Source organism: Sus scrofa, chromosome 1, assembly GCF_054392235.1.
Source record: "Sus scrofa isolate SSC_HxYL_T2T_F1_AM1 chromosome 1, Sscrofa_HxYL_maternal_Yorkshire_Landrace_v2.0, whole genome shotgun sequence".
NCBI classification, from domain to species: Eukaryota; Metazoa; Chordata; class Mammalia; order Artiodactyla; family Suidae; genus Sus; species Sus scrofa.
The window spans coordinates 229,686,137-229,708,406 of record NC_139383.1 but is presented as its reverse complement, the minus strand read 5'-3'; the positions used below and the strand labels follow the sequence as shown (position 1 = coordinate 229,708,406).

The window sequence follows — 22,270 nt, the reverse complement described above, 5'->3', positions numbered from 1 at the left end:
CAGAGAATCGTGCAGTATTATTGCTTCTGCCTGAGAGGAGCAGACTTTTTTTCTTTTCAAGAAAGCTCTTTTCAGATGGCTATTAGGTTGTTGAATGAAGAACCGCACAAAAGAAATGCTGGCTCCTTGTGGTCTTTCAGATCATTAAAAAGTAACCCAGGTGGCAAAACCAGTTATCATTTCCTCAGCTACAGTAGATGAAAAGAACAAGATTGGACGCCAATCCGAGGCTACAGGATGGCCAAACCATCAGCCCAGAGCCAAGGAGGATTCATCAATTCCGCAGAAAATGAGGAGTCAAAGTGATTACTTAGCATTGTGCAGGGAAGCCAACCTGTTGATTTGACTGAATTTTTTTTCCTCTTCAGACGTTGGTCTGGTCTTTGAAGAGTCTCACATAGCTAAACACTGATCTCATCTTTTTTTTTCCCCCTCCTTCTCTTGCGAGACTTCCTACAGGGCGAAACTCGAGCTACCTGGAACTGGCTGGGAAAAGTCAAGTTGGGGTGGGGGTGGGAGGGTTGGGCAGAGGTGGGGGTGGGGCATGTGTGAAGCAATTCCCCAGCTAGATCTGAAAGGAGTTATTTCTAAGACATTAAGACATTGTTAGCAATGATTAGTAATCAACCGTCTGAATGCTTGTTAGTTTCACTCCTGGGTAAGTTCAAATGACACCTTTCTTATTTGGACAGATTTAAATTACAGTCTGTCCCACCTTCCCTGCTCTGCTTGCCAGGAAAATGCATAGCCTAAATCACAATTCTCCTAAAATGTGTAGCTGTCATGGCAGAAAAATGCTTTAGGTCAACAAGCACTTTCTGCAAACGTGCTGCTTCTCTCTTCTAATGTCCAGAATTACACTGGCCCTGAAATGGGGCCAACAAGAGGCCCACACAATGGGGTCCCTAGGAAAAATGAGAAGGACAAGCAGGTGAGTGGCTGTGAGCTGAGACTGTGGCTTAAAGAAAGTATATTTCAGAAACTGCAAAGTGAGCTAAGGAGCTGCCTGAATTATGGCTTATTTTTATTTTTATTTTTTTGGTCTTTTTTTAGGACCCATGGCATATGGAAGTTCACAGGCTAGGGGATCCAGTCAGAGCTGCAGCTGCAGGCCTACACCACAGACAGAGCAATGTGGGATCCAGGCTGTGTCTGTGACCTACACCACAGCTCAGAGCAACCCCGGATCCTTAACCCACTGAGTGATGCCAGGAATGGAACCCACATCCTCATGAATACTACTTGGGTTCGTTACTACTGAGCCATGACAGGAACTCCTGAATTATGGTTTAAATATGAAGACATGTCAATGTTGGAAATGAAGACAGTATCCCACAGCAGATGAAAGGCAACTGTGGATGTGGGCAAAGCCTTTAAGTTTTCAAGGCCCTCTCTGGAAATTGAGGAAACTGGATATCAGTTTCCAAAGGTCCCTCTAGCCTCCACACCCTTTTTAAAATAAAAGTTGATCCAGTAAATCAGGTAAAAGTAGTATTGCTCTCCTAACCATCTGGGGAATGCAGATCAAAACCACAATGAGAGATGCCATCCCACACCTGTCAGATGGCTATTTCCAAATAACAGCAAACAAGTAAGTTGGTAAGAATGCAGAAAAAATGGAACCCTCCACATACACTGTTGACAGGAATATAAAGTGGTGCAGCCACTATGGAAAACTGTGGAATTCTCACCAAAAAAAAATTAAAAATAGAACTAGCATTTGATCTCTGAATCTCAATTCTGAATATATATTGACAAGCAGAGAAATCAGGATTTGAAGAGAAATCTGCACCCCATGTTTGCTGCAGCCTTATTCACAGTAGAAAACGTGTTATATACATACAAATGGGACATTATTAAGCCTTAAAAAAGATGGCGATACTGCCATATACGGCAACATAAAGGAACCTAGGGGACAAGATACTAAGTGAAATAAATGAATCACAGAAGGACAAAAACTGTATGATTCCACTTAGATGAAATATGTAAAATAGTCTAACTCACTGATGCAGAGAACAGTGGTTGCCAGGAGCTAGGGGAGGGGGACATGGAGAATCGTTTTTCAATGGGTATAGAGTCTCTTATACAAGATGAGTAAGTTCTAGGGATCTGCTATACAATAGAGATATACTTAACAATGCAGGATTGTGTACTTTGAGATATGTTAAGAGGATAAATCTCATGTAAAGGGTTCTTATCAAAAATACAAAGAGATGAACACAAGGAAATTTTTGGAGGTGATGGATATGTTTACTACCTTGGTTCTAGTGATGACATCAGGGATGTATGCATATGTCAAATTCTTTAGGATGTATACATTAAGTGTGTGCAATTTAAAAGCATCAACTATACTTCAATTAAGCAAAAAGGGGGGGGTATTAAAGGAAATAAAACCACTAGTTCAAAAAGATATCTGCACTCTCAAGTTCACTACAGCATTATCTACAATAGCCAAGACACAATACAACCTAAATGTTTAACAATGGATGATTAAGAAGTTGTGAGATATACCTATACCTACCTATATATATATCTATATAGATATAGCAAAACCTACTTTGCTCTCTCCTGATGCTAGAAGACATATCTATATATAGATATAGATATATAGAGATATATATCACAGAATATCATTCAGCCATAAAAAATAAGGGGATCCTATCATTTGTGGCAACAGGGATAGACCTTGAAGACATCACGCTAAGTAAAATAAATCAGACAAAGAAAGGCAAATACTGCATGATTTCATTTATATGTGAAATCTAAAATAACAACAAACAAAAACAACCTTACCAAACTCATAGGAAAAAATTATCAGATTTATGGTTACTAGAGTTAGGGGGATGGAGGAGGAGGTGGAGGAAGGTGGTCAAAAGGTACAAATTTTGATATAAGATAGATTAGTAGAAGGGATGTAATGTAGGACATGATGACTGTGGTATGAGATACAGGGAAGTTATTAAGAGAGCAAATTGTAAGAATTCTCATCACAAGGAGAAATCTTTCTCTTTTTATTGTGTCTATATGAGATGGTAAATGTTAACTAAATCTATTGTGGTAATCATTTCACAATGTATGTAAATCAAACCATCGTGTTCTTCACCTTATTCTTACACAGTGGGGCATGTCAATTATTTCTCAATAAAACTGGAAAAAAGAAAAGTGAGGTTAAAAATAAAAGCAACCTTTTTAAAAGTAAAAAAAAAAAAAAAATAGATAAAACAAAATTGAGTTGTTTTTAACCAAGTCTCAATGATGGAAAGAAAACATTTGGTATTACCTTTGTGTCTTTCTGGCCATCTACTAAACTGGATGTAGTAACATTTACCCATCATTATACAAAGAGGGTGTTGCTCTCACCATAGGGGGCTTGGGACAGATGGGCTCACCGCTGTGGTTGAAGCTCCCTTCTCTCTTTAATTCAGCCCCTGAGGTCTCCTTGATGCATCTGTCAAAACCACTGTGGAAAATCCTTTTTTAGGGGCTGTTTCATCTCCAATGATACATAATTCCAGTGGTTCTCAAAGTGTGGTCCCCTACTCAGAAGCATCCGCATCGAGAGAACTTATTAGAAATGCCAATTCTTGGTGCATATCCCAGTACCTCGTGAGTCAGACACTCTGGGGGATAGGGCTCAGCATTTGCGTTCCAGGAGCCCCATGGAATCTGATATGTCCCTGCCTGAGAACCGCTTTGCTAGTTCCTGATACTGAAGCAGCTGTGTTCCCCTAAACAGTCACTAATACCAAGGCCATTGGAGGAGAATTTAGGAGATTTGGGCCAGCAAGGTAAATTCCTACTAGGGAAAGAACTTAGGAAACAGCTATGAATTTCTCCTGAAAACTGGGTATCAGAGAGCAGCTTACCATGCTGTTCTGCCCTGTCCACAGGAGCTTTGAGAAGAATTGGGAGCCTTTGCATCTTGTAAATGTTTTGATTTTAAAAAGGAGTAATACAAGTCATAGTTCAGAGAACCCTGTACTTTTCCTTTGTAACACTAGTTACAGTTCCTAATTATATATTTGTATGGTTATTATATCATGAACTCCATGAGGACAAGGACCATCTATCTTGTTAGCCATTATAGTCCCCAGCCATAGCACAGAACCTGAAACAAATAGGCCCCCCCCCAAATTTATTTAATGAATTAGGGTTAAGTTAGACCAGGAGTCAGTGCTACTGCCCACAGGCAGATCTGGCCCACTACCTCTTTTTTGCATAGTCTTCAAGATAAGAATGGTTTTTATATTTTTTTAATGATTGGAAAAAAATAAGAACGATATAGTTTGACACATGAAATAAAACTCCATTTCAGTGTTCAGAAATAGAGTTTTATTGAAACTTAAAAAAAAAATCAAGAGCAGTAACAAAGGAAATTTCAAAATGCAATTTAAACATATGCTCTTGAAAAATGTGCTCTGCCTAGCTCCATACTTCCCATTGTTGCCTGGGATCCCCTTTCCAGGATAACTGTTCAGTTGATTCATACAGAGACACAGATGAAATTAGACCCTTAAAATGATACAATAACCACGATGGCAATAATAATAGCTAGGTAAAGTCAGGCACTGTGCTGATATTTATATTGATTTTCTCACTCAATTCTCATAGTAACTCCATGAGGCATTATTTTATCTACAATTTCATAAGTGAAGAAAGTGAAGTAGAAAAAATCAATAACTTGTTGTGGTAGGTAGAATAATGCCCGCCCCCTCCCCCAAAGTGTCTACATCTGACTCCTTGAAAAACTTGTGAATATGTTGCTTTACATGCCAAAGGGACTTTGTAAATGTGATTAAATTAAGGATTTTGTGATGGGGAGATTATTATGGATTATCCTGGTGGGCCCAATATAATTGCAAGGATCTTTATGTAGTGAAAGCAGAAGGGTCAGAGTCAGAGAAGGAGACGTGATGATTTGGAAATCAGAGTGATGCAGCCACTAGCCAAGTGATGGGGGCAGCCTCCAAAGGCTGGAAAAGGCAAACAACGGGTTCTCCTCTAGAGCCTCCAGGAAGAAGACACAGTTCTATGTCTCCTTGATTTTATCCCATATGACCCATTTCAGATTTCTGACCTCCAGAACTATAAGGTTATAAATACCTACTGTTTTAAGCCACTGACTTTGTATTAATTTGTTACAGCATCAATGAGGGAACTAATACACCTGCCAAGGTCACATAGCCATTAGGCTCATCAGACTGTGGATCAAGAATAAAACCCCATGCTGTGTGATTCCAGAATCTGACATCATTGACTGTAATCCTGGCAAAGGTGTTGCGAGCCTCCCCTGCAGGGAAGTGAGTACCAAGTGAGATGAAGAGGCATGGATATTCTTTCCCATGTGTCTTCTTGCCTCATCCATCACCAATCCAGCTACCAGAAGGGTTATTTCCTGTGTGGGGTTTTGTGGCAAATGGGGTAGCCTTCCACATAGACTGCTTTGAACTTCTTGTCTGTTAAGTGTGTTACTATCTGACTTAGCCAAGGGAAGGTTTCCTTCTCATAGGGCAGACCTACCTGCCTGTTTAAGTAGGTATCTCATAGTAGGTTTCTTGAGAAGAAAAACATGCCTTTTCTCCCAGCTCCTGGATGAACTATCTAAAGGTATAGGTGATCGAGCTTCTAGACAAACACATTCACCTCTTCACCTCCAAGGGAACCACTTGGTACTGCTTACCTGGATGTTCAAGAAGGAGGTGTCAGTGAGCTGTGTCACATCTCTTAACCTAACTTCTCCCAAGTTCTTCCTCATCTATAATGTGGAGATGCTATTTTCTGCTTCAAGTACCTCAAAGACTCTTCCTGAAGAACTATGAGTTTGTAGATGTGGAAATGCGACCTAAATTCTAAAACTTCAACTACGCAAAATGCATAGTACTGTCTCCTTAAAAGAGTCCCGATTTCATTGGGACACAAAATTTCATTGTCAGCACAAAAAATAAAAAGTGTTGATGGACTGGATGGAATTTTGTGATTCACCTTTTGGTGTCTGTGGGAGAGTGAAAAGGAAGGAGAGGTTAGCTGTTGGAGACACTAAAGAAACTGGAGAAAAATCCTAGCTCAAAGAATAAACTCCTGGAGTTCCCGTCTTGGCTCAGCAGAAATGAACCTGACTAGGATCCATGAGGATGCAGGTTCAATCCCTGGCCTCACTCAGTGGGTTAAGACCTGGTATTGCTGTGAGCCGTGGTGTAAGTTTCAGACATAGTTTGGATCTGGTGTTACTGTGACTGTGGTGTAGGCCAGCAGCTACAGCTCCAATTTGACTACTAGCCTGGGAACTTCCATATGCCACAGGTGCAGCCCTAAAAAGAACAACAAAGAATAAACTCCTACAAGAAAACTTCAAAGTATATATTCTTTCTAGTGTTCAAGTTTAAACATTAGAAGTACCTTTTCAACAAATGGCCCTCAAAGTATTTGTGAAGAGATTAGCAGCACATTTAGGGTGAAGAATCCCATGAGTACCTAAAAGTTTTCCAAAGTCTCACTGTTGGCAGTCAGAGGTGCAAAAAGTGAAGAAGAACATTTCATTTATTTTCAGCTTTTAGGATTCAAGTCAAATCACACCTCTTCTCTGATGCTCCTCTCACCAGCCCAGCTGATGGGCCTTATTCCACATAGTGACACTTCTCTGCTATTCATATGCACTTGGCATTCACTGTCCTATGGCAATAAGTTTACTTGTGTAAAAGCCAATTGGAGTACAAACTACTTGAGGGGAGATATATACATACTCTGTGCCTTTACAGAGCTCAGAACAGTATGGAGCACATCAGATCAGATGATGGACTGCTTTTCTAGAGCATCTTTGCCCACCCCTAAGGCACACATAACAAGTCACTTTGTAGCCCTGCCTATGCTTTTGGTATATCATCCCATTTGCTCCATCACTTCAATTCTCTTATTTGATTTACTATTATATCTTTATTCTCTATCAGCTTCCTGTCTGCAGACCAAAGTTAGGATCCTGTATCTTGATCTTGCAGCATTTGCTGTGGCATACCAGGCAGATCCTTCCTCTAATTGATGGAGATACTAGCAGATGCTGAATTTTGGTCTATGAACTGCTTGGCCCAAGAGAGCTGCCTTACCCAAGAAGAAGAAGTGTATGTAAAACAATATGAAATATTAAGCCCCTTGCTCCAAGATGGTTCAACTCTAATGGGTTGCCCCGGCTCAAGAATTCCCTGCAGGACTGCCTGATTCAACAACATTTCAGCTTTACTCCTCCTCTACCCAATTCTATTCTTCTTCTTCCACATATAAAGCTCCTGAGAGACTTCTGCAATAAACTTCCTTCATGCAAATCTGTGCATCAGAGTCTGTTTCCTAGGGAACCTATTCTAGTTTACACAAAAACAAGGGAAAGATAAACAGTGTCCACAGATAGAGAGCCTCAGCTAACATCAAACCAGTCTGATCTGGCCATGGTTGTCAAATACCTGGAGTAGATGCAGCCACCAGCCTGTCATCACAGGCCAGAAAAGTGACCTGTGGTCACCTATGTCCTCTTACTCAGTGCCACCCACTAGAATTTTCTTTGATGAGGGTCATAGTTCTTATTTTTGCTGTCTGATACAATAGCCAGTAGCTACTGTGTCTGTGAGCACTAAAAATGCAGCTAGTGCAATTAAGAAATTTAATTTTAAACATTAGTTTATACTTACATATAAATAGCCACATGTATATAATGGCTACCATATTAGACAAAGCATTCCTAGATTATGAATCCCATAGGCCTAGAAAGGCAGTGTCGCAATAGCTCCAATTGCACCTGCCTTTCTTCTACCACCCCATAAATGAGAAATATTTTGTCTAATTCCTTAAAAGTCATCCTAATGAGGCATATAGATGAACTGTGTGCTAGTGAAGCCTAATTATTAAATGGCCCAATAATGACTATGAATATTGTTTAATCCAAGAGCCAGAGAGCTTTGTTGTAAGTTTAAATAGGTTACAATGCATATATCTATTCATGATTGCTTACCCTCAGAGTCTTTTAATCTCCCAGCCTTTTAAGGAATCTATCATCTAGATGGAAAGACATGGCATGCATTTATGCACAATTTTATTTTACTTTATTTATTTATTTATTTATTTATTTACTCTCTTTTCTAGAGCCGCACCCGAGACATATGGAGGTTCCCAGGCTAGGGGTCGAATCAGAGCTGTTGCTGCTGGCCTACACCAGAGCCACAGCAACTCAGGATCTGAGCCATGTCTGCAACCTACACCACAGCTCACGGCAACACCAGATTCTTAACCCACTGAGCAAGGCCAGGGATCGAACCTGCAACCTCATGGTTCCTAGTTGGATTCGTTAATCACTAAGCCACGATGGGAACTCCATGTGCACAATTTTAATTTAAGAAATAGCCTCCCCTTGATTACATGCGTGTATAAATTTGTGTCTGTACTATCTTTTGCTTTTCCAATGGTCTGTATGATCTGGGAACTTTAGCTTTAAGTTTCATAATGAGAAAAGAAAAAGAGAGCAAGAGAAAGATGCCCTTTTGAGGTGGGCAAGCTCACGGGTTGGGAACCCATGGGAGATATATAGTTCTGCCCTGTTCCTTGGACAAGGATGATCTTTATTACTGACCCAGAAATGTCAGATGGGGCCCAGGATAAGAACACATGGCTGCACCTGGGCAAGTTCATGACCATCCAGCAAAAAACGACTAAATGTGCACATCCTCCAGACAAAGGGGTCATTCGTCTCATCTCGCCATCTGAGGGTCGGCCCTTACAAAATCAGTTTGAGGACCACTGAGATTTAATTCAATGCAAGCTGAAAATATCCTGTTTACTTAAAGCCCAGAAGCTTTTTGTGAGAAGAACCCAGGGACAGGCGATGGTAGTTAAATTTGTACATTTTTCTTTCTTGTTACAATTTTATCTTTTCCGAGCAATTTAATGAAGACTCTAGAGGAAAGAATTAAATGTCTGCTGGTTCAATTACCAAATAATGAAAAGGTGGGAAGGAGCACCATGCACTGTGTGCTGAGCAGCTATCAAAGCCTATTCTTAGAGTGAAAATATTCTGTGTGCTGTTCACACTCGCCCTTGCCACCCACAGATTGTATAGGCGAGTGTCAGCGTCAGAAGCAGAAACTGAGAGCCAGAGCAGACCACCGTCAGCAAGGGTGAAAGGGCCTGGCCCATGGGGAGCATCTGATGACACCCACGGCAGCAGCCAGGAGCACGGTGGAGGCTGCATTCGTCATCAGCAGAAACCAGGCTGTGGTTAAAACCATCCTTTAAGAAGATACTAATTATCCCCAGTCCTGAATGCATTCCCCCCCCCCCCTTTTATGGCCACACCTATAGCATACGGAAGTTCCCAGGCTAGGGGGCTCAATCGGAGCTGCAGCTGCCAGCCTACATCACAGCTATGGCAAAGCCAGATCTGAGGTGCATCTGCGACCTACACCCAGAGCTTATGGCAACACCAGATCCTTAATCCACTGATCAAGGCCAAGGATTGAACCTGCATCCTCATGGACATTGTTGGGTTCTTAAGCCACTAAGCCACAACAGGAATCCCCCTGAATGCATTCTTAATTAATCTGTCCTTAGGGCCACACAAAGGCTTGGCCTCAGGGGCAAAGGAGACTGGCCATCCAGGATTTCAAGGACTCCATGTGGTCCCCATAGTATCTGGAAAGCTACTCCTGTCCCCACCCACCCTGTCTGAACGTAGAAAAGATTACAGAAACACAAATATCCCCTACAGAAGCTAAAACCAAGGATAAAGCTATGATGCTTCAGAAACCATTAGAACACTGGTTTCAAAGCTTTAAAAATCAAGTCTCCCTGGAAATACTATACTAGGAAAGAGATGGTGAATTGCAGACTCTCCTCGCCTCAGCACCCACAGTGACAGTGCCTCTGCTCACGCCAGGGCCTCTCCAAAACCTTTTGATCAATAACAGTGTAAGACTCAGCTTCTTTTTCACCTTTAAATTCTTCTTGGTTTATATAAGAGAATGGCCCCTTTCTTAGGACACAGTGAAATGTTTAAGGATCAAGGGCTATGATGTACATAACTAACTCATAGAAAAAGGTGTGTGTCTCTAATCTACACATATGTAAAATACATATACACACCTATATGTGTGGATATATGTTTGTGTGTGTGTTCATGTATGTGAGAGGGAGCAAGAGTAAACAATAAAGCAAATGGGGTATGAAGTGCCCAACTGGTGAAGCTAGTAAGAGAATTTGGGTAACCTGTGAACTATTGTTATTTTTATAACTTACCTGTAAGTTGGAAATTATGCTCACATTTTAGGTACTGGAAAATAGTTTAAAAGTTAAAAAAAAACACTTTAAAAAGTTTAACAATTTTAAGTTCTTTCCCCTTTCTTTTCTGTATTGGCTTCTCGCTAGAGACTCTTATAATTATCCAGCAGACCCACTGGGAAAAAGTGTCCACGAGGGTAGCCCCACTGTATGAGATGGCAACAATCCTGCTGATGTGTTTAATCAGGTTGAGAATTCTCAGTGAAACCAATCACACAGATGGTTTCAGAACAGCTCCTTCTACAGTGTGCTGGTGATAAGTGGGAGTGTATGCTGGGGCCATGTCTAGGGATGTAAGACCACCTTTAGCTAATCTCCTCCTCTCTTTCCTTAAAATATTACCACTAAAATTATTTAATTTTTTAAAATAACTATCAAATGTGTTTCAAAACACCTTAAGTATATGAGAAAACAAACAAATTAAGTAAGGCCTTTCTCTCTACCTCTGATGTTTGATACAAGACATAACAGCAGGAGCAATCTCTTATCAGAACAGAAGCTCTTTGAATACAGGATACACTTTAATCATTTCTGTTTCTCCTATATTCCCCAAGAAACAGAGCTGTGGGATGCAACGAATGAAGATGTGACTAAATGAATAGGCAGCACCTGAGACAAAGTTCTACATTCAACTCCTCACCCTTAAGAGTGTACTTTGATAACTATTAAAATCCAAACAGAGGCATTTTTTTCTCCTTTGTAAGATTTTTATTTTTTCTATTATAGTTGATTTACAATGTTCTGCCAATTTCTGCTGCACAGCAAAGTGACCCAGTCTCTCTCTCTCACACACACACATTCTTTTTTTCACATTATCCTCCATCATGTTCTATCATAAGTGACTAGACATAGTTCCCTGTGCTATACAGCAGGATCTCATTGCTTATCAGCTCCAAATGCAATAGTTTGCATCCACTGATCCCAGACTCCCAGCCCATCCCTCTCCTTCCCCCTTCCCCCAGTAACCACAAATCTGTTCTCCAAGTTCATGAGTTCGTTTCTTTTCTGTAGAAAGGTTCATTTATGTTGTTTATTAGATTCCAGGTATAAGTGATGTCATTGTATTTATCTTTCTCTTTCTGATTTGCTTCACTTAGTATTAGAGTCTCTAGTTCCATCCATGTTGCTGCACATGGCATTATTTTGTTCTTTTTTATGGCTGATTAGTATTCCATTGTGTATATATACCACATCTTCTTAATCCATTCATCTGTCGATGGATATTTAGGTTGTTTCTATGTCTTGGCTATTGTGAATAGTGCTGCAATGAACATAGGAGTGCATGTATCTTTTTCAAAGAAAGTTTTGTCTGGATATATGACCAGGAGTGGGATAACTGTGTCATATGGTAATTCTATATTTAGTTTTCTGAGATACCTCCATACTGTTTCCATAGTGGTTGTACCAATTTACATTTCCAACAACATAAAGGAGGGTTCCCTTTTCTCCACACCCACTCTAGCATTTGTTATTTGTTGATTTGTTAATGATGGCCATTCTGACTGGTGTGAGGTGGTATCTCATGGTAGTTTGGATTTGCATTTCTCTAATAATTAGTGATGTTGAAGATTTTTTCATGTGCCTATTGGCCATCCAAGCAGAGGCATTTTTACCTATGGGTTCTTCCTATGTAAGTTTATATTTGCCTCTTGTCTTACTTAAAACTCCATATTTAAATCTTATGTAGAATTTCATAAAGAGAAAAGGAGAGGTGCATACTGGGAGAAGATATTTTTTCACGCATATAACTGAATAGGATTAATATCCAGAACCTAGAAATCATTCCTACAAAGAAATTAGAATTTGAAAAACAATTCAAAAGCAAAACTGTCAATAAAACTGCAAGAAGTATTCCACAGAAGGGAAAGCACAAATGGCCAAACACTGTGAAAAGATGCTGAAAATCATTAGTGAGTGGAAAATACAAATTAAGGCCATAGATCTGTCATAAACACCATATTGGCAAAAATTCCAAAGACTGACAATACCAAGTGCTGACAAAGTTGTAGAACAATGGCTCTCACTGCTGGAGGAAATGAAAGCTGACAGTCACCCTGGAAAATAATTTGGTATCAAGGAGCAGAATTGAAGGAATACATATCCTCTGACCCAACAATTCTGCTCTCGGGTATATGCTGAGAGACTCCAGCACAGATGCAGTGGGAGTGTATACGAGAATATTCAAAACAATACTTTTATAATGGAAGCCATCCAAATTCTGCTAACAGCACTATGTACTAACCACTTGAAGAATTTCATACACTAGAACACTACCCAGCACTGAAGAGGAATCCATAGCCACTGTATGCATCAACAAAATAACCCTCGGGAACGTCATGTTGGGTGAAATAAGCAAATTATAAAATATATTCATTATAATTCCATTTATGGAAAGTTCATAAAGGATTTGTTTTTAGGGGCAGAAACTTATGTGGTAAAACTATAAAATACAGTAAGAAAATCATAAACAAAAATTCAAGGTAGTGGTTATCTCTGTTTAGGGCAGAAAAGAGATCAGGACTAGACACATGGACCTTTTTTTTTTTTTTTCCTTCGGTCTTTCTAGGGCTGCACCTGCAGCATATGGAAGTTCCCAGGGTAGGGGCTGAATCAGAGCTACGGCTGCCAGCCCATACCACAGCCATAGCAAGGCCAGATCCAAGCTGCTTCTGCAACACATACCGAAGCTCATGGCAACAGCGGATCCTTGACTCACTGAGCAAGGCCAGGATCAAAGCCATGTCCTCATGGATACTAGTCAGGTTTGTTGCTGCTGAGCCACAATGGGAACTCCTGACACATGGACTTTTAAGGAGAAGCTAATGGCCTGTTTCCTCAAAGATGCAGTGGACACACATTCATTGCACTGTTATTCTTGACACTGTACACATTTTACAAATATTCTTTGGTGTGCACCCAATATTTAATAAAAATGACTCTTACGAATTGGTGAGTAACCAAATGACCAAAAATATTTTATCCAAGATTTGTTGGAAGAAGAAAAGAAAGTGCAGCACCATGCCAGCCATCAGGCCCCGGCAGTCTTTCCTTTCAAACATGCCATCCAGGTCCCTGGTCTCTTCTGGATCATTCAATCCAAAACCAACTATCACTCAAAGCTCCTGCCTGTCCTGGGTTGGAGGAACGTTCTTGCCATGTTCCTCAGAAGAAGCATCCAAGCCTCCTCCCCCCTCTGCCATTCTCTTCCTCATTAAAATTCAGGCCTCCTCCAGGTGTGAGTGACAAGCATGTTACCCCGTTCACACACATGCACACACACATCCAACTCTGCTGCTCGACTGAGTTATTATTACATCCAAATATTGCTGAAAGCTATCATTACCTGGCTTCTGACTTTGATTTATTCTCCAATATTTGTACACATTTTATGAGGATAATGGAGCACCACATTTAAAACAAAGCACCTCCCCACCCTCCAATCAGAGGCTGAGATCTGAAAAAGCTCCATGGGATACAAACATCTGTCTATGCTCCAACTACAGCCATGAAGCAAGTGCCCCTTAAACCACAAGTGAAATTTAAAGTGAGTGATGTAGCTATTGTCAGTACAGCGCCTAAGAAAAAAGTAAACCTGGCTCCAGGGCTGTCTTACCCCTCACCTTAGTAGGTCATTAAAGATAAGAAAACATTCATCTTCCTCAGGCCAGGTAAAATGGTCTCCCCCCGCCTGCCCCCCGCCCCCGGTTCCCAGGCCCACCTGCCACCCAGTGGATAGGGAAGAAGAAGAAAGTTTTGTTATATTTTCAGCATTGTGAACATTTAAAAATAATTGTTTTCATATCAGTACTACAATGAAGGCGGTCTCTTTCAGCAATAATATCTCAAGAGGGGAAAAAAATTAGACTAGTAAAAAAAAATTCTTCTAAATGACCTACCTGGAAGAATCCATCACTCAGTCCCCTGAAGTTTACTGAAGACTTATTAGTAGCTGCTGTAAAAATATAACCACTTACCTCAGCATATTGTGCTACTGAACTGGCTTCGACTGCATAGACTCTCCGAGCTCCAGCCTGTACAGCAAAAAATGACAGTATTCCTGATCCACAACCAACATCTAGAACAACCTGAAAGGAGAGGAGAAGATAAAAAGGGTGAAAACACAAACAGGAGCTTAGCTGTTGGCACCATGCCAACTTGAGCACTGAGCTCAGACAATTAAAATACTAGCTTCAATTTTCATAAGTGGTCTTCCCTCGGCCAAGTTATGAACCTCTGTGAGACTCCTTTTTCTCATATATTAAGTGGGGTTACTAATATCCACTTTCAGGTTTGCTGTAGGGATTAATATGAAGTGTATACAAAGCACATGGCACATAATTAGTGTTTTTCAAATTGTTGCTATTATTACTATAGTTTCTTTGTAACATGGATTGTTTTAGGATGCTTAGGGCCAAGAAAAGTAGAGTGCCATGAATGAATTTACTTACTCTATGTGTCAGCATGAACAAAATGAAAACTGTCTCACATAAATTTTAGTATACATGTATGAGTAACTTGGTCCCCATGCTGTACAGTGAAAAAAAGAAAATGAATACTGTCACTTTTTGCTGTACAGGCTGGAGCTCGGAGAGTCTATGCAGTCGAAGCCAGTTCAGTAGCACAATATGCTGAGGTAAATGGTTATATTTTTACAGCAGCTACTAATAAGTCTTCATATGAGTGTGTATATATTCAGAAAAAACTGAAACACTGCTCGCCCCAAACACTGCTGAAGCCAAGGTCTGAAGCTCAGTCTTAGGTTCCCGTATTTCTGTCTTATCGGTGACTTTTATTCTTAGCATTATTTAGCCCTAGATTTGAGCAAGGCATTTTGCTTGGCTCCAAATCCTCACAATAAATGTGTGAGTAGATTGCATTATTGTGCCCACTTGTGAGATGACAAAACTTAAAATCAGAGACATTGAATGAGCCCAAGTTCATCCATCAGTAAGTGGGAGAGCTAGGAGTTGAATCTGGACATTTCTGTCTTCTAGTCATGGGCCATAAAATCACATGTTAATGACTTAACTTCATTTTTTTTTTTTTTGTATAAATGCTGGGTTACATTTTTAAGGCAGCAATACCCATAGGCAATGAATGACAAGGAAACAGTACTATTTTTTTGTAGGAAAGTTTACAATTTTTTTTATTCTGATGATAGGAAAAATGTTTCCAAAAAATAGGAAACATCAGAGGTTGTGCAGGCATGTATGCGTGTGTGTTTTAATTGCAATTATCACACTGTGCTGACACAGATACGGTGCCATTATTCTAAGAGAACATGCTGTTAGTAATGGGTTCACAGTGCTCAGTTATATTAATTCTAGAGCTGTGGCTGTATTCCATATGGTTTCCTAGGATTTGGGTAATTAGGAGCATTACCAATTTAAAATGTCACCCAGTCTCTGGAATTTGCTGTCAGGCTGTCTATACTTTTGGAAATACCACTATTCACTTCTCTCCATCCTCCCTAGGAAATATATCATCTTCACATGGTCTTGATTTAATGCAAGAACACCCATGGCTATTGAGGAAGTGGAGGCTCTTAAATTGGAGGGTGCAATCCAGGGCCTTCCACATCCAGGGGAACCTTTCCAGAGCCTTCAATTAAAAATGCAACACCTTGGGATTTCCCATCGTGGCTCAGCAGAAACAAATCTGACTAGTATCTATGAGGATGCAGGTTCAATCCCTGGCCTCACAAATCTGACTAGTATCTATGAGGATGCAGGTTCAATCCCTGGCCTCAGGATACGGCATTGCCGTGAGCTGTGGTATAGGTTGCAGACACAGCTTGGAATCTGCATTGCTGTGGCTGTGGTGTAGGCCAGTGGCTACAGCACTGATTTGACCCCTAGCCTGGGAACCTTCATATGCCACGGGCATGGCCCTAAAAAGACAAAAAAAAAAAAAAAAAAAAAAAGCAACACATTAGATTCCATGTTCAGTCCAAAATAGGGATACAAAATTAAGACACAATAGAAACTGCACCAGCTTATTCTCAGGTGCCCTACAACTGCATGAAGGGAACTCTGTCTTTTTTATTAGGGTGTCATGAAACACATCTTAGAGCAGTGTTTTTCTCTTCTCTTGATCCTGCATCCTAAAAACCAAAGAAATGTTTTACTACTAGGAGAGAGACAGAGGAGAGAGAAAATGAGAGAGAGAGAGAGAAAGGACAGAGATGGGAGGGAGCCCGATGTGGTTCAACTTTTTGCTAAATTAGGCCACTTAGTAGGAAGATGCTTTGACAGACTCAGACCCCACATAGAGAAGAGGTGAAAAATGATAAACTGGGGCCATTTTCCAAATACTTCATTTCAATAACTAATTTCAAGCCTAAATAACCTTACTCATTTGGCTATTTCGAAACAGAGCATAGCCTGTGAAAAAGAATCTGATCTTTTGCTAGCATTACCCAGATAATGCCATCTGTTTCCTGCTTGTATGTATATTTAAAAAGTTAACAAGTGAATTTCCAGTCTGGGGCTTCGAGCAGAAGGAGGGACATTATTCCCCATCTATGTAAGCCATGAAATGTTGGAAACAAAGCCTAGGAAGGCTGAGAATAGATTCTCTGGTGAAAAACGAGCAGTCAAAGCAAATATTTAGGCTCTAATGTAAATATACCATCTCAATCCTTTCCAGCTGGGGTTTCCCAGATGAGGAGAGGGGGGGACATTAATGCAGATAATTCTGTTACACCTTCTTATTTGGCACCTCAGGAAGCCTTGGAGCTGCCTCTAATCACATTTTCTTGTTCTCAGAAGATTATATTGAGCCCATTTTTTATTCTACCATTGGTTGATTATCAGAGACCCAGGTATGTTTGAGGATATTGGCAGACATTAAGTTATACTTTATTGCCTCCCCTCAAACAGAAGCAAAGAGAGACTAATAAAATCCCCTTCTACATGTAAATCAGGTTATAGTCTCCAAAGGACATTCCCCTGACACTAGCTATTTGGTACTCATGACCCTCTGGGATGGAGAGGACAAAGTTATGTTCCATTATACTGAGAAGGAAGCAGGCTTGGAGAGACTGTTTCTAGCCCAAGGAAACATGGCTGGTAACTGGAGGACAACCTGGTGCTCAACTCTCAGCACCATCATGCCACCTTTCTGTGCAGCCCAAGATGGGAGGAGAGGGTGGACTATAAAGAGACATAAGTCTGGCCCTATCACACTCTGAGAAAAGTTCCAAAGTCTCAATGCAACAGCAGGAATAGAGCCTGGTGTCTTTGGAGTCTCATCCTTGGGCCTGAGCAGTCTAGCAATGACTAACTCATCTGGTCTCTTTCTGTAATTCTCCTCTACCTCCCTCCTCCCCCAACCTAGGCATAGCAACTGTGTCCCTTCCTTTGATCCTAGGGTCCCTCACGTGCAGTCCCTTGCAGTAGAGGCAGCTCATAGCCTCCTAACCAAAGGATCATGCTCTTTTTGAGAAGACTGGTAGGGAAGCAGCTGCCCAGCCAGAAGTAGTTCCCCACCCCTCTGCATCTACATTATGGTCATGTGACCAACTCTGGCCAATGGAATGCAAGGGGAAATGAGGAGTGCCATTTTTGTGCCAAGATAGGTAAGGGTCTAGGGAACCTCCCACACTCTGCTCCTTATGCAATGGTATTACAAATCATTTACTGGAGTTGAGAAGAGAATGAATCCCTGGATTGCCACTTTGGGAAGAGCCACTCAGAACATAAAGGACATAGCATGAACAAGAAATAATCTCATTCTGTTAAACCACTAAGATTTAGGGATTGTTTATATTTAGTAGTTGGCATACGCTAACCAATACATTTCCCTTGAAATTTTTCTACCTGAGAAACTCAAGACCCAGCTCAGATGTCACATCTCAGGGTGCTTCCTCAGTCAGTTGGTCTAGGTTGGGCTCTCTGGCACCTGGTACATAGCTCTTTAACACAGCACTTATTACAGGATATTGCAAGGGTATCCCTACATATTTATCCTCCTTGCTTAGCCTCTAAGCTCCCCCAAAGACAAGAATCATATCCTTTATTTCTCAGCACCTAATATAGTAGGAAACCTAAAAGCGATTAATAAATATCTGCTGACTAAATGACTGAATGGAATGACTCAATATGGTAGGTTCCCAATTCCAACATCACTGAGAGCTCCCTCTGGAAAAGCCTTAGGACTGTGTCAACATTTGGACTCTGGGAGTGTTCCTGCATCACAAAGCTAGAACCCAAAGAAGATGAGCTCCGGATACCCTGACTTTACTGAAGGCTTATATCCTGAATTGTTTCACCTAACCTGGCCTTCTGCTTCCAGCCTCTTTCATATTTCTTGGTGCCCAAGTCACCCCACAAACCTGATACTTTATACTCTGTCTCTCTTCCTGATTTCTGCCTTACATCCTTGGCTATAATCAAAACATGTCTCTTGAGTCACTCTTTTGACTATGTCAAGACACCCTGATACAGACCTTCTTGGACAGTTTCATGCTCCTTTCTGCCAACAGGGCCTCAGCACATGCTGCTCCCTTTGCCAGGGTGCTCCCACTGTGCACTCTATGAAACCAGCCTCTGATACTTTTATTTTAACCTGCTCAACACCCATCATGCTAGATCTTTTTTCATGGGATCCTCCAGATCTATTCTTCGCTTATCTCCATCCTGCTCTTTGTCAGGAGTTTGACCTATATGGACTATACCAACGGGATTCCTTGCTATTGAAATCCATCTAGGATGAGCCAAGAGAAAAGACAACAAAGGGTCAGAGGGAGTGAGGTAAGATGATTTGTTCTCTTGGCTTCCTCCCTCCTGGGTCTCTATGGATTGGTTGTGTCTCTTCTACCGAAAGCCACAGCTCTTGCTGGGGTTCCATCTCTTACAGCTATGACTACTCTTCCAGGTTTCCAGGAACTAGCCCTCACCCTGCCTTAAGTCCAGGGGTGGTAATAGATTCTCACTTGTGCCAGCACCAGGGTGTTTCACCATCCCATGGTGGTTCCCTTAACTCTGCCCACATCTTTGTAAACAATCCTGTTATTTAACTCTCCTAAAATACCTCATTGGGTGTGCCTTTTCTCTCCTGTGGGAACCCCAGCTGATTCACCAACTCATCCTTTGGATCTCAAATAGCTCTCCATCAGTGATGACTTCTCTAATATCTACTCTCCTCCCTGCTAAGTAAAATCTTCCAGCTATATCCTTTCTTTCATCACCTTCTTAACCCCCCCCTTCATAACACTCATCAAAGTCATAATTTTTCTTTCAATGAAGGATTATTTGATTAATTTCTGCTCCCACTCCTGGATTGTAAGCTTTATTAAAGGAGAGGCCTCCATCAGTTTCTTGCTCGTTCATGAACCTCTGAGATTGCACAGGGTCTGGCACATAGTAAAGATATTAAATCTTTGTTAAACAAACTGAATAAATAAAAATGTGTCTCTCTACTGCAGACAGGGAATAGAGCCATGATCCAAAATATTCTGTGCAAATCTGTTAACATCCTAAGAACACATCTTTTACCACTATAACATGTCTACTTCCATCTAGTGATCTTAAGCATCCCTCAGAGGAGGATGACTTAACTTTGACATCACCATACTATCATTACATTACAATCCAGGTAGTTCTGGTATACAGTGTTCCTCTAGAGAAAGAATCCATCCTGGGTTTCCCCTGGATACATAGGCAATAATTATAGAAATGGCTAATATGGGGCTTAGATGTGGCAGCACCAGAAAACAGTATGAAATCCCTGCCAGGACGAACGGGTAAAGTCAACAATCAGTCCATGTAGCCATGGTCAAAAGTTCTATGAATTTATTTGTAAACAAAGTTTTAAAAATATAAAAAGATAAGGTCATTTCGCTTACACAGATAATTTTAATTACGTGCTCTTATGGTTTCTTGGGCAAAGAAATCCTGTAAAATGTTTGGACAGGGCTAAAAAAATCCCCAAAAGTGTTCAAAGCTATTTATCTGGATTTATTAGGTTAAAAATAACAAAGAATATCCAGGTCCTTATGAAAACATAAAATAAAACTACAGTTGAAATAGAGTAAAAACAAATTATGTACCATTATTTTTATACTTATTAGGTACTATGCTTGTTTAGTACTTTGTAGGCATTACTTTATTTACTCATGATGACAACTATGTAATGTGGGAACTATTGTTACCTTCTCCAGATTATAGATAAAGAGACAGAATCAGATGGAGTTGAAGCTACACACTTAATAAATGGCAGAGATGAGATAAAAACAAATGCATCTAACTCAAACGCTATGTTCTTAGCACTCCCTTCGTTTGCAGTTCTAAGTTATTTTGTGTGCTGCTGAGGCTGCTGAGGCTATACTATTAGTGGTCACATTTAGCCTTTTTTTCACCCCAGAAGTTTATAACTATCCTCTAATAATGAGGCGCTGATAATCCCACAATTAATTCCTCGAGTTATGCCAGTTATTATTTACACATTCTTTCTTTATTTGCTTGAGCATATCAATGGCTGCTCTGAATTGCAATACCCTGTCATTATTGTCTTGAGGAGTATGAGGAGTATGCCTCATACTCCTAGATTGTGTCCTAACGACCTACCACTTTCATTGACATTGCTGCTTCTTCCAGCTATTATCTTATTATATCTGTAGATACCTTCACTGAACCACCCCAAGTTACAAGTACCCCATTCTCTTGCACTGTCATATGTTTTATCATCACTGTTACCTGCCATGGGCTGTCTGTCTACCTGATAGATTTCACCCAGCTCTTCCAACATCCAAACTGTTGACGTACAGGCTAACTGAACAGTTTCCAGGCAGTAACAGAATGAGAGAAATGCACAGCCTATTGCAGCCAACATATCTCTTACTCTGGCTTTTGTCAGAGAATAAAAATTTCAAATCACCTCAAGAGCTGAAGAAGACATCCCATTACGGCTTTTGCAGCTTAGGCTGAAATCTTGCTTAGATAATTAGCACTTTCACTACAGCAGAAGAATTCTGCAGTGATAGCTCTCATAAGAGAACTCTACATCTGCTGTGCAGCAAAACTTGCTTTCAACCAAAGGGTCGCCTGTATTAAATAATGAGTAATTAATACTTAGGAACACCCTTATTTCATTCCACCTAATCTTCTGGCAGAGGATAGATAAACCCATCACCAATCTTTTAACCACCCTTTCACCAGTTCTCCAGCTATTTTTCTTCATTATTATGGAAAACACAAAGATGCTGATTACCCTTAGTTTATCTTACCAGAGTTAACCTCTTCCATAAGCTGCCAGTAGACTCAGACCAGATTACTCAGTTCTAAATCCTTAGGCTTTCATTCATTCATCAGACATCTATTAAGTGCTTCCTATTACCCACTGCACCAAATATTACTAGATGCTGGGAATGCAAAGATCAAAATAATAGGACTATCCAGTTGGGGGAAAAAGGTATGTAGGAAAGAAGCACAATAATGTGTTATAGTGGCAATGATAGTCTTAGATAATGGGCACAGTGAAAGGATGAAGGAGGATTAGTTTAATCTACCTAGGAGTCTGGAATGACTTCACTGAGATGACTTGCGTAGTTAAAATTGAGAGATAAGACAACATCATGCCATTTGAATGGAGGGAGCGGCAGGAACTCCAGGGTGAGAGAGCAGTATGAACAGAGGCACCTAAGAATGATAGAGCCAGTCATATTTGGAAGGCAGTGAATTTCCAGAGAGGCACGATGTGTATGTTAGAGGGAGAAGTGAGGGCATGGTTGAGACCTTAACATGGCAAGAGCAAAAGCTGGAGAAACTGGCTGATGCATGCTCACAGATGATCTTGCATACTAGACTACAAGCTTGGACTTGATCCTCAGGCAAAGAAGGATCATAAAAAAAGTTCTCAATGGAATAATGTTTTCATAATTGTATTTTAGCAGCATCACGGTAGTATCATGGATTGGAGCCCACAAAATCAGTTAGCAAAGTAGACACTGCTGATTCCT

The 22,270-nt window shown here is 40.6% G+C and overlaps 1 protein-coding gene across 9 annotated transcripts in view; it reads right to left on the bottom strand.

The window, feature by feature from the left end:
- LOC106509183 (histone-arginine methyltransferase CARM1-like) overlaps positions 1-22,270 on the bottom strand; it is a 292,946-nt gene that overhangs the window by 74,465 nt on the left and 196,211 nt on the right. For 7 of the 9 annotated variants that reach the window (XR_014841642.1, XM_085018906.1, XM_021064249.2 and 4 more), the window contains one exon: positions 14,286-14,396. The exons of the other annotated variants lie outside the window; for them this stretch is intronic. Coding sequence is in view for 3 of the 7 variants with exons in the window: in XM_021064249.2 (XP_020919908.2) it covers positions 14,286-14,396 (111 nt within the window). In the remaining 4 variants the exon portion in view is untranslated. The remainder of the gene's footprint in view (positions 1-14,285; positions 14,397-22,270) is intronic. 9 annotated transcript variants of the gene reach the window in all.